The following is a 13,019-nucleotide window of genomic DNA, read 5'->3' as shown; positions in this document are numbered from 1 at the left end:
CTGCCTCCGGTACACTGTTGGAGGAAGGGAGGACAGATGATGGATGAAGGGAGAATGGAAGAAGGGTAAAAGGGAGGGAGGGGGATGGGCAACCTGATTGAAGAATAGATGCCCAGCTTACAGATTATCTTGGAGGATGGATGGATGAGTGGATGGATGGATGGATGGACAAGCAGATGGGAGAACGGGTGGATGGACAGAAGAACAGATAGATATTGAAATGCATTCACCGTCTGAGCAACAGTGATATTTGGCAAAGTACACAAAAGACCAAGACAGGTGTTACTTCTAGAGAAGTAGACCGAAGGATCAAGAGTATGAACTCTGGAGGCAGGTAGGCCTGCCTCAAATCATGACTCCCTGCTCACTAGCTGGAAAAATCTCTTTACCTCTCTGAGTTGCAGCTTCCTTACTGGTAAAGTGGCCATAACAATAGCTACTGCATAGGGTTGCTGAGAAAATTAAATGTACATGCAAAGCCCAGAGCTAATAAGCTCAAAAAATGGATGCCATTATTATTTTATCTTTTAAATTGCAGGTGCCCAATATTTGTTGGATGGATGGATGAATGGATGGATGGACAGACGGACATCAGACAGATGAGGTGTTTTCATCCCTATGTGATGTTGCATTCTACATCATTTAAATCTCCCTGAGCTTCACACAGGTTTTCTGATCAACAAAATGAGAATCTTAACGACAGTAATACTGACCACTTAGGGTACTAGGAAAATTAATGACACTGCTTTGTAAAGTATACCATTCTAGGCATATGTTCAATATTGTTATGCAAAGAAGTATGCAGGACAGGGGTCCCTCTGAGAGCTACCCAGACTCCCAAAAAACTGGGGAGTTCGGGGTTTGACCTGAGTCCTGTTCATCTATAAAATAGTTTCACACAATAAAATCACAAAGCCCCTGGGACTTCTGGTGCTCCTTCACTTCTCTCAGGGTCAGGAGAACTAGGAAATGTTAGGATCAGCAGTCACTTGCTGAGCTGGCCAGATCAGAGCAAGAGGTGGACCAGACTGGGCCACGGCTGGCATTTCTGTAATGAGCCCATGAGTTCTGCCCAGTCCCCATCCAGCTGTATCAGAGACCTTGATTTCAAAGAGGTCACCACTGGAGCGTGGGAGAGTTCAATGCAATCCATCCCACAACTGGAAAAAAAAAAACCCACAGACCCAAGATTGGCACCAGCAGGATCACTTGTTCACATAACAAGATGAGGCAGCAGCTTCCACTTGGGTCAGTGCCCCTCTGCAGACCCCATGGTCACTTTTTTTTGGCAAGAGCCCACCTGCCTAGGGACGGCCTCTCCAATATCTGAAGAAGAGTTTCCATTGGTTCTCTTGCAGCTGGGCAGGGTGCCAGGCCATGGTCAGACTCCAGGAACAGGACGAAACACATCCCCAAACCCCTGCTGCCCTGGGTCTGCAGCACACACAACACACAGCCAAGCAGGAGTGGCCCTAAAACATGCAGCTGCTGCAATGCCAGAGGGTGAGCAGGTGCGCCCCAAGCGGCTCAGGAGGGTGATGCACCACAGGCAGGCTCAGTCGAGTCCCTCGCAGAAGTGGATGCCAGAGGAAAAGCCCTCCACAACCTCCTGTCTCCCTAGAAGCCGGCTGGTCAGAGAGCAGGGGGGCCTTGGCTATGGCCAGAGAAAAACTCCAAGTGGTTAGAAATCCCAACAATTGTGCCACATAGTTTATCTGCTGAGAAAGGGTCCAAAGCCCCAGCCTGAGCGTATGAGGAACAGGAGCTCACAGGCAGCCCCCAGAGGTCCCATTCCCAGGGCCAAGCCATGGAGAGTGTGGCCCTGCATTTCTTGGAGTGCTCCGTGGGCCCCTTGCAACCCCGGGGGGCAGAGAGCTGCTTAAAAGGCCAATCACCGGGCCCCACCCAACCCCTGAATCAGAGTTCCTGGTGAGACCCTGGCATCTGTGATTCAACCAGATTCTGATGATTGAATCAGAGTCCCTGGTGAGGCCCTGGCATCTGTGATTCAACTGTGTGATTCTGATGCCCATGAAAGAATGAGAACCACCACTGGAAAGCCTGCATTCAGCATCTTCATCACTCCTTCCCTCTGAGACGCGCATGGTTTCCTCCCAGTCCCAGCAAGAGGGCGGGAGCCTGGGAAAGCCACCACGGGAGAGGAGGAGGAGGAGGAACACCAGCGCCAACTCACCACTCTCGGAAGCCTCCTCTGACTGGCCCTATCAGTCCCTACCCCTATCAGGCACACAACCAGGCTGGACACAGGCTTACGTGTACATAAAGGCATATTTGCCTTTGTTTGGTTTTGTTTTGAAGGGCCTGATAGTTTATTTTTGACAACTGTACCACCCTGATTATGATGACCAGCACTTTGTCTTCACTTTTGCCAAACTGTTTCCCATTCAATATCTCCTGTGGACCATAAAGGTTGGCTGAGCCCGGGTCAGGTCTTCCTGTTCCAATGTATCCCATCCCACAACTGAAGATACGAACTAGGCACACAGCAGGTGTCGTAAATGCTTTGCTTTTTGGCTAGCAAGACATTCGGGTGTTTTCCACAGCTCAGCCATGGAGGCTCATCCCTGGAAAGACCTGGCTCAGAGAGACCTGCTCAGCCCCAGGCTTGCTCAGGACTCCGGGAGCCCATCTTGGTTTGAGGAATGGCTGCCCGAGGACTCAGGTGTGGGTGTCCCTCCAGCCAGCATGCCTCTTCCACAGGGGTTCCCCCAAAGCCAGAAAAGGGCAGGAGGTCCAGGGAAAGGCCCCTCTCTTGTCCCTGCCCTGCCCATGCAGGAATGGCCCTAGGCAGAGCTCTTCTGCCCTGCTGCATCTTTCAAAAGGAGCCTGAGGCCAGCATAGTGGCTCACATCTGTAATCCCAGCACTTTGGGAGGCCGAGGCAGGTGGATCTCTTGAGGCCAGGAGTTTGAGACCAGCCTGGGCAACATGGCAAAACCCCATCTCTACAAAAATACAGAAATTAGCCAGGCATGATGTTGCACATCTGTAATACCAGCTATTCGGGAGGCTGAGGCAAAAAAATGCTCGAACCTGGGAAGCAGAGGTTGTGATGAGCCGAGATTGCACCACTGCACTCCAGCCTGGGCAAATGAGTGAGACTCTGTCTCAAAAGAATAAATAATACAAATAAAAGTAAAAGGAACCTGAGAAGGACCCCATCCCCTCTGCTCAGTCAGGGCCTATAAGAAGCTGTCCCCATGAAACCACAAATCTCAGCATGGGCAGACACTGCCCCTTGGTGGCTTCTGCAGAACAATATGGAAGGAGCAGCGTGCCACGGGAGAGGAGGAACCAGAAGACCTATCTTCCTTGCAGCCTCAAGGGCTCCCCTCCAGGAAATAAGCAGAATGACCCCTGCTCCAGGCAGAAACATAGGGAAACTGAATCAATGGATGGCACCGTGTGAGACCCTGGAGAAAAGCCTTCCAGGCCACTCTGGCTTAGCCACAGCAGCCCTGCTGTCCACCACCCCAGAGCAGAGAGGACTGCGTGGGCTGAGGCCTGATCTGAGCGTCGGTCCCAGAGGGCGGGGAGAACAAGTGGATCTAGTCCAGGCTCCACCTCTAAGTGGCTGGGCTACATGGAGTGCAGCATTGGGAAGACTCTGAAGCCCAATCTGAGCCCATGAGCATCGGGATTAATCAACCAGGTCTACCACAGCAAGGGGATGGGGGGAGTACCTGTGCCAGGTGCCAGCCATGCCAATCCCAGGCTTAGGGCTACCAACAGCAATGCCTATGGGTCACCTCCTGTTTCAGGATGACCTGGGCTCCGGCTCCCCTCTCACCACATGTTCCTGGGAATCCCTGGGACCCAGATGAGAGTCTTGGGCCTGGCCCTTACCACCCTGCTCCCTCCCTCCCTGAAGGGGTCTCTGTGCCCTGAATGAGGTGAGAGATACCCCCGGCCCCCTCACCTTGGGCTGGAAGGACACTCGGTGCTTGGCGGGCTCGACCTCCGGCTTGGCCTCTTCCCCGGAGTCCTCGCTGTAGCTCTCGAACTCACTGGAGCTCCAGCCTAGGTCCTCCGCCTGCCGAGGCGCCCCAGTCCGGTGCGCATCCTCGTAGAGCAGGCTCCTCTCTGCCCCTGCTGGGCAAGCGACCGCCGGTGAGCCCAGGCCCTGAAGCCAAGCCTGCCAGACTTCCAGCCTCAGATCCAATTTCTGAACCCAGGTGGGGCAAGGGGGGTCAGGGAGAATGTGGGGGTCCTGGGGCTCCAGCTCCACTTCCTCAACCATGAAGTGGAGATAACAATACATCCTCCCCCTTGTAGGGCAAGGAGGGCCTGAGAAAATGGGGAAAACACAAGAAATGCGTCAGACTCGCCAGGGGCCCATTTATTTCCTTTTGCTCCCAGCATTGCTTTTGTATGCTCTCGGTGCTCATTCTGGGCCTCCTTGGCATTTTTTTTTTTTTTAGAGACAGGGTCTCATTGTCTCACCCAGGCTGGAGTGCAGGGGTGCAATCACAGCTCACTGTGGCCTCAAACTCCTGGGCTCAAGTGATCCTCCCATCTCAGCCTCCCAGGTAGCTGGGACCACAGGTGTGTCCCATCACACCCAGCTAATTTTTTTTTAATTTTTTGTAGAGATGGAGTCTTGTTATGTGCCCAGGCTGGTCTTGAGCTCCTGGGCTCAAGTGATCCTCCTGCAGTGGCCTCCCCAAGTGCCAGGGTTACAGGCATGAGCCACTGCACCCAGCCATGGAGCCACCACACGTGACCTGTTTTTTGCTGGAAAAGAGAAGATCCAGAGCCAAGTCCTGGCTCAGGCCGTCAGCACCTTCAGGAATGACACAGAGATTGTTGGGGCCCCAGGGCCCCTCACCCCAAATCTGAGTTCACGTGTGGTCCAAGGTATTCCAGCAGGGGGCGCAGCTGGCCCAGCATCCAGGAGCTCCTTCCCTTCCAAAGCCTGAGGGAAATGTCTCGGACTGAAAACTTGGGGGCAAGAAGCTGAGAGTCGCATCATCTGAGGGACAGGTCCCACAAGGGGCAGGGCACTCGTGGGGCCCTTTCAACTGGGTTGTGAGACGCCACTTGAAGGCTAAGGTGGGAAAGTCACTGTCCTGAGGCCGGAACGCAAGGTCCCAGCCCCAGCTCCATCACTGGGGGACCTCGGGCAAGGCCCCTCGCCCCTCTGGGTCTCATTTCCTCATCTGTTACCTGGAGAACTGCAGACCTCACGAAAGTGGGGTTGGACGCCAAAAAGTTCATGAAGATGAAAATGGGTTTTAAAAACCCTTTCCAAAGCAATATTTCTTCATGCACAGAAGAAATATAGCATTGGGAAGGGCTTTTAAAAAAGAAAAAAAAAAAAAAAAAAAGAAATCTGACAAGGCATGGTGGCTCATGTCTGTGATCTCAGCACTTTGGGAAGCCAAGGTGGGTAGATCACCTGAGGTCAGGAGTTCGAGACCAGCCTGGCCAACATGGTAAAACCCAGTCTTTATAAAAATATAAAAACTAGCCAGGCATGGTAGTGCATACCAATAGTCCCAGCTACTCAGGAGGCTGAGGCAGGAGAACTGCTTGAACCCATAGGAGGAGGTTGCAGAGAGCCAAGATCATGCCATTGCACTCCAGCCTGGGTGACAGAGCAAGACAATGTCTCAAAAAAAAAAAAAAAGAAAAGAAATCTGCTCAGAAGCGACTGTGTCAAAAAAAACTGTAAGCTTTGGTCATCAGAGAACTCTCTGCAAAATGGGGCTAATAGTCAGCGGACAGGTGGAGTACATAAAACAGCCAAGGAGCTCTTGGCAAAGTGCCTGGCACACAGCACGCGCTCGGCTGACAGCAGCAGGCCGTCATTTGTGGTGGCTCTGGGGGGGCTTGTGTGTCAGTCCACAGACCCAGGACCCCCAGCTTCACCCCACAGGAAAACTGGGGTGTGAGGGGTGAGGGGCAAGAGCGTCAGCCAAAGAACAAAACAGATGCACTGAGGCTTAGCACGAGACGGGTCCCAGGACCAGGAGGGAACATGAGGTTATTTTTAAGCAAAAGATAATGGTAACTAATGTCTTTAGAGAGTGAAGCAGCTGCGACCTTCAGAAGGCCAGGCTCATTATCCCGTTACTGCGGTGGAGTCCCCTCAACTAGTGACCAAAGAGGCAGAGTTCTTGGGGAAGCCCTGAGGAGGAACCCCAGCAGCACGTGGCAGGTCCATGCCTCCACAGGGCTGAACCGCGCACCCGACCACCTCTGTCCTCGGTGCGCCCCGGCTCCCAGTGGTCCTGTGCAGACGGCAGGTATGAATGATCACCCCTCCTATTAGACAGATGGGAGAGCTGTGGCTGGCTGCAGTAAGACAGTGAGCGGGGCTGGGTTCCACACTACCGTTCGCTGAGGTCCCCACCATCTACACACATAGTAATGTCCTCTCCAGCGGAGACAGAGTCGCAGAACTCTGGTGCCTGTGTGCAGCCTGAGGGCCATGAAATGAAGATGGACCACACAAGGGTCCCCTCATGCTTCCTGCTCATCAATTACCTCATGGAATCCACGCTACCACCCAAGGACTGGCCATTATTGCCCCAGTTTTACAGATGGGTCAACTGAGGCTCAGAGAGTTTGGGCAGGACCCAGTGTGACCCTCCCCAAAGGCCTTTGAGCTGGGGATATTCTTGCTTTATACGAAGAAGCCAAGGCCCAAAGGCACAAAGCCCTGTGCCCAAATCAATGGCAGAGCCAGGATTCAAACACAGAGCTGTGTGTGCCCACCGCAGCACACAGCCTGTCCCTCGGGTAACCACCTTCTCTCTGAGCTCCTGCTGAGTCCACCAAAGCCCCAGGCAGCCCAGTGCTGGACCCTCGGCAGGCGTAACACTAACAACAGCAGCAGCGGCCCTGTGTGAAGAGCGCCTACCAAGAGCCAGCCCTGCACTGAGCTCTGCAACCTTGTCACACTGGATCCTCCCATAGCCCAGCATGCGGGAATCCTGGTCCTCACTTGCAGGCCCAGAGCTAGGGTGCAAACACAGGCTGTGTAACTCCCAGGCCACGAAGAGGCCACATCCTCCCAGACACTGAGGACAGAGAAGACAGGCCTGGGACTTAGTGGCTTGATTGAATTCAGGTGGGAAACAGGCCAAATGGGTTAAACAACAGCTGGGGCCCCTCGGCCGCTCAGAACGCCCAGCCCTGGGACTTTCCTAACACTTTTCTTTGCCTCCCGTCACAATGGGAATCCATCACGCCCTGAACTTGAGTGTGCTACAAACAGGAAAATGCGCTCCAAGCACATCCCAGGCTTGCTAAAGGGATAAGAGTATCATTGGCTCATCCGTCCCCGTTCCTGAGACCGGAGTCAGGAGTGCGGCTCTGGGGCCCTCAGGCCTTGCCGTGTTGTCTGTCAGTGTTCCCATCCCATTGGACTGTATGCTGCTCAAGGATGGTTAGAGCTGCCCCATCAGACTCAGGGCTCCTCAAAAGCAGGGGCTGTGCTTCCCCATTGGAAGGAGAGCCCCCGAAAACAGGAAGAATCGCACAGGAGGAAAAGCAAAGTCGCCTGTTCAAATCCTGGCTGTGTGTTCTGGGGCTGGTGGCTTAACCTCTCTTTATGACAGGAGTCATAAATAAGCCTGGCCCTGCTACCCTCATGGGGCCGTGGGATCAGTGGGATCAAATGTGCCTCATCTGTCATAAAATGCCACTCAAATCCTCCTGGCGTCGGGGACAGAGCATTGAACTTGGGGTCAGAATGACCCCACATTCAAATCCTAGCCCTGCCTCTGCCGTTCCCTTCTCTGTAAAATGAGGACGTAATGTCCTCAGTCTTGAGGCTGTCATGTGATTGAAAATACGAAGAGTAGCTTGGCCTCACGTGTTCAAGCAAAGACGACTCTTCCTGTTGTCATCGAATGGTCCTCTCTCCCATCAGGTGAGTTCCAGCGAGATTTGCCCCAGCCCCACCCCATCTCCCATCTGTGGCCACAATTGCCCGCCTGCCTGCCTGCCTGCCTGCCTGCCTGCCTGCCTGCCGGCCCACCTCAGCCCTCAACCGAGAGCAGGGTGCAGGACTTTCCAGAGCTTTATCTGCTTTCCGCTTTGAGTGGAATCGTCTGTCATCTTCCCCAACAGCCCTGGAAAGCCAGGATTATGGCCACATTTTCCTGAGGAAGGAAACAAGGCTTGGAAAGGTGATGACCTGCCCAGGGACCCACAGTGGAGCATGGCCCTGCCCATGATGCCCAGCCCTGCCCAGCCCCGCCGGCCACGCCCTTGGCCACCTCAGATTCTCCCCATGACTACAGTTGTTTCTAAAGACAAGAAGGAGGGGCACTGGGCCAGGTGGGGACAGAAGGAAATGGAAGGAGATGACCCTCCCCAATCCCTGCCTCCCTTCCGTCCCCAAGAGAAGCAGGGAAGCACTGCAGAAACCATACCAGGCTGATGGGCATCTGGGCTCTCACAGGGGACGTCGTCATAAATCACATCTTCTTCCAGGGCAGGGAAAGTGAACCGGTCGACTGGGAGGGAAGAGGGGAGAAAGAGCGCCAACTGGGGCTGTGGTGCCCTGCGGCGGCCTGGCCGGAGGTGCTGCAGGTGACATCAGGACTGCACCAGCTGGTAGCATGCAGCACCCTGCTTTCTGCCAGCCCAGCCCAGCCCTCAGCCCTGCCAGCTGCTCTCAGGGGGTGCCGGGTTCCCCCTTCTCCCCGCCCTCCAGCCCATCCAAGGCGCCCTCCCAGTGACCACACAGGCCCCACCTGCCTCCCTGCCACCCGCAGGCCTGCCCATCTGGCTAATGGACAGCTGCTCCTGGCTCCTGCAAAAAGCATGACTCAGTCCAGCACCTGTGCCCCGGCCCTAGCATCCTCAATCACCCAGGCCCCCAGGCGAGCCCTTCATCACTGAGCAGCATGAGATTTGGAAAACCAGCCCCCACCCCTGATGGGAGCCAGTCCTCAATCTATAGGCCTTCCAGGAATAAATCACAGACTCCCTGGCCTGTGATGCTTCCTTGGGTCCCGGGGCCCCTAGAGCCCTGTCAGAGCCCCTATTCCTCCTCCCACACCGGCTCCCAGGCCTGCCCACCTCACTCTCAGCCCCCAGTTCCAACCTCAGAATCCCCATCCTACAAGACCACGACAGCCTCCCAGCGGGCTCCACCCTCCCCACCTGGTCTCCTACACTGCTCCCGCCCTGGCGCACAGGGACTGAAAGGCAAAGGCAGCCGCATCACTCGCCTTCCTTCTGTGGCTTCCTATTGCCTTGAGAACCTTAAGCATGGCACCTGAGGCCCCGAGGAGCTGCAGGGCCGGCAGCCACATCTCACCCCGTCATGCTCCCCACCCCCGCAGATGACGCCCTTGCTGATGCCCGAGAGCCAGGTGTCCTCTTGCCCTCGGGCCCTTGCACAAGTTGGCCCCTCTGTCTGAGACCCTCTTCTCCCCACCCTTGTTGCCTCCCTCTCTATCTGCAGGCTCATCTGGCTGGGCACCTTCGCATGGCAAGGTGTGTGGCTCTGCTCACAGAGGGACCTCACCCTGGTCCCCAGGGCACTCCCACCACCAGGCCACCCTGGCCCATTGTGGGAGCTTTATAAGTATTTGAGGAGCAGATGAAAAGCTGGGTGTGTCAGCTACTCCTGGTCCTCAGCTCTCATGGGCAGTGGTTGGTCCTCCAAGGCCACAGCAGCCCACAGTGAGGATGACCCCGGGGCTCACAGGAGCCCACATCAGCTCTCTTGGGTTAGGAAAGACTAGGATATCCTGGAGCTAGCTACCTGGGGTGGGCAGCGGGCCGGAGGGGAGACTTACTTCGACGGGAACTCTTCCGCTTCCAGCTGGAGCGCTGGGCCCCGGAGAAGGCTGTGTCCACAGCATCCCCATTGCTCACCCAGGCTGGCACCCTGTGGGCGAGAGATGGCACTACAGAGGTGTCCAGAGGTGGCCCCTGGAAGCCTCTGGCAGTCCCTGCCCTGGTCAGTGGGGCATGATGGGCAAAAGTGGACTGAGGGCCAGGCTGCTGGGGAGGCCGAGACAGAGCTGGCCTCAGACAAGCCCTCAGGGTCCTCATCTTTAGAAGGCAGGTACTACAAGGCTGGGCTGGCACTTCACAAGAGCGTACAGATCAACCGTGCTCAAAGTGATGAGCACTTAGCACTCTCCACAAGCGGCCTGTCTCATCTCTCCCCAGTGCAGACCCACAGGGAGCCTCCACCTCTCCACTCTCCCACATGTAACAGGAGGGGCAGCCTGGTGGATCCCTGCCTCCTGCAAGCAACAAGGACTTGGCCAGGCACAGTGGCTCACATCTGTAATCACAGCACTTTGGGAGGCCAAAGTGGGTAGATCACTTGAGGTCAGGAGTTCAAGACCACCCTGGCCAACATGATAAAACCCCATCTCTACTAAAAATATAAAAATTAGCCAGGCGTGGTCATGCACACCTGTAATCTCAGCTACTCAGGAGGCTGATGCATGAGAATCGCTTGAACCTGGGAGAGGGAGGTTGCAGTGAGCCAAGGTCATGCCACTACCCTCCAGCCTGGGTGACAGAATGACACTCTGTCAAAAAAAAAAAAAAAAAAAAAAGGGAAAAAAAGAAAGTAAAAGGAAAAAAAAAAAAAAAAAAACAAGGACTTGCAAAGCTTTAAAAGACTATACGTGGGAGGTAAAGCTTAGTCCTTCACACACACTTGGGGATGGGCTGATCCCTTCCAAAGAACAGATATGCAAATGGCAGATAGCAGAGAAACCAGCAAACACGTCCTGAACCAAGCGATCCAGGTGAGCATCTGTAGAGATGCCACCAGATGCCATGTGCCTTCATATGATGTCATGAAATGGGTATTTCACCTTTGTAGTGTTTTTATCCAAAACCCATAACGCCAGTGTAATCATGGGGAACACACTAGACAGAACCAGAGTTGGGGACATTGTACCAAATACCTGGCATTACTCCTCAAGACTTTTTTTTTTTTTTTTTCTAGTTGGAGTGTCACTCTGTCACCCAGCTTCAGGACAGTGGCGCAATCTTGGCCCACTGAAACCTCTCCCTCCCAAGTTCAAGCAATCCTCCCACCTCAGCCTCCCAAGCAGCTGGAATTATAGGCATGCGCCACCACGCCCAGCTAATTTTGCACTTTTAGTAGAGACGGGGTTTCACCATGTTGGTCAGGCTGGTCTCAAACTCCTGACCTCAAAGTGATCCAACCACCTCAGCCTCTTCCCAAAGTGCTGGGATTATAGGCATGAACCACTGCAACTAACCATTACTCCTCAATATTCTCAAGGTCATGGAAATCAAGGAAAGATCGAGAAACTGCCACAGGCCGGAGCAGGCTACAGAGACATGGCAGTTAAGTGCAATGTGGGATCCCGGATTGGATCCTGGGTCAAAAAAATGAACATAAGTGGGAAAACTGATGAAATCCACACAAAGTCTATTTAGTGAATGGTAACATGCCAGTGTAGGTCTCAGCTTTGACAACTGTGCCAAGGCCGTGTGAGATGCTCACAGTGGGGAAGCTGGTGAGCGGTATGTGGAGCTCTGTGTACCCCATCCAGAACATCTCTGAAAATCTAAAGCTATTCTAACGTGAATTTTTTTAAGTCCAGTTTCAAAAAAATAAAACAAAGACCAAAGACCACTTATGCCATCCCAGAGGGCAGAGGCCTTAGACTGTCAAGATAGCAGCCAAAGAATCAACTTGAACTTCCTGGCACCGGAGCCTTTAGCAGATGAAGAGTAAGACAATACAGGGGAAGGGGGAGGGGAGGAGGCTGCCAGGAGGGCTCTCCGCTGCTGAGCACCTGCTGTGCGCCAGGCCCTCTGCCTCACCTTCCCAGCACCAAGCGGGATCCATCTTCTGCATTCTGCAGGCAAGTAGAGGAACCTGCAGGGGATCACTCTGCCAGGGAGTGGCAGAGTCAGACTGTGAGGCCAGCTCAGCTGGCTCCCAAGCTGGGCTCTGTGTGCTGCCCTCCGGTGCCTCTCAGATAATAAGCAGAGCGGTGGTGGTGGCGAGACTGCTCCTGCCTGTCCTATGCAGTGCGACAGCCACCAGCGACACGGCTATTAAGCCCTTGACATGTGGCTGCTGAAACTAAGGAACCTAATTTTTAATTCTATTTGATTTTAAGCCATTTAATTTTAAATAGCTACACATGGCTAGTGGCCGCTGGACTGGGTGGTGCAGGTCTAAGTCACCTGCCCTATTAGAGGAGCAAGTGTCAGCTCACATTTCGTGGCCAGAAGTCAGCAGTGTGGCCCAGGGCAAGGAAGGCAGCACATTCGGTCTGGAGGAAATACTTTCCACCAATGGCAGGACATAAAGGCCAAGAGAGGACAGGGCTACTCTGGACCAGGAGGTGAGGTGCTGGGCTGATGGGAGCCACCCCAATGTCTAACAGCTGCTTGCCTGAGCCGCCACCTCCTCAATACAGAAACATCCTGAAGGCGCCCCATCAGTTGCTCAGAATTGCTCAGATGGAACCAAACTCTTCCAGCTAGAACAGACATGAGCTTAGAAGAGGCTGGCTGCACAGTCTCCCAGCCACAGGTCCTCCTTGCTCTTATATGTGACTATGACAATCAGTGACAGTTACAAAGCATCTGCTATGCACAGCTTGCTCTGCTTTACATGTAATTGCACATTTAATTTCTTTTTTTTTTTTTTAAGACAGTCTCGCTCAGTCACCCAGGCTGGAGTGCAGCGGCATGATCTTGGCCCACTGCAACCTCCACCTCCCAGATTTGAGCAATTCTCCCAACTCAGCCTCCAGAGTAGCTGGGACTATAGGCACTCGCCACTACGCCCAGCTAATTTTTGTATTTCTAGTAGAGACAGGGTTTCACCATGTTGGCCAGGCTGGCCTCAAACTCCTGACCTCAGATGATCTGCACACCTCGGCCTCCCAAAGTGCTGGGAGTGAGCCAATAAGCCCAGCCTGCACATTTAATTTCTCGGGAACACACAGGAGGCAGGTGTTATTATCCCCATTCTACAGGTGGGGAAACTGAGGCTCACAAAATCTCAATTACCCAAAATCA

At 54.0% G+C, this 13,019-nt stretch overlaps 1 protein-coding gene across 11 annotated transcripts in view; it reads right to left on the bottom strand.

Moving 5' to 3' along the window:
• ARHGEF10L (Rho guanine nucleotide exchange factor 10 like) overlaps positions 1–13,019 on the bottom strand; it is a 178,967-nt gene that overhangs the window by 86,920 nt on the left and 79,028 nt on the right. For 6 of the 11 annotated variants that reach the window (XM_032300579.1, XM_032300578.1, XM_032300580.1 and 3 more), the window contains 3 exons: positions 9,782–9,873; positions 8,405–8,488; positions 3,940–4,112 (listed from right to left, as the gene is read on the bottom strand). In XM_032300579.1, coding sequence (XP_032156470.1) covers positions 3,940–4,112; positions 8,405–8,488; positions 9,782–9,873 — 349 coding nt within the window. The remainder of the gene's footprint in view (positions 1–3,939; positions 4,113–8,404; positions 8,489–9,781; positions 9,874–13,019) is intronic. The other 5 variants (XM_032300583.1, XM_032300582.1, XM_032300585.1 and 2 more) reach the window with 1 other exon arrangement.

The sequence above is a fragment of the Sapajus apella genome, unplaced genomic scaffold (assembly GCF_009761245.1).
Source record: "Sapajus apella isolate SASKATOON/1434 unplaced genomic scaffold, GSC_monkey_1.0 scaffold43, whole genome shotgun sequence".
NCBI lineage: Eukaryota > Metazoa > Chordata > Mammalia > Primates > Cebidae > Sapajus > Sapajus apella.
Note: the sequence above shows the minus strand (reverse complement) of the source record. Positions and strands in the feature narration are given on the sequence as shown.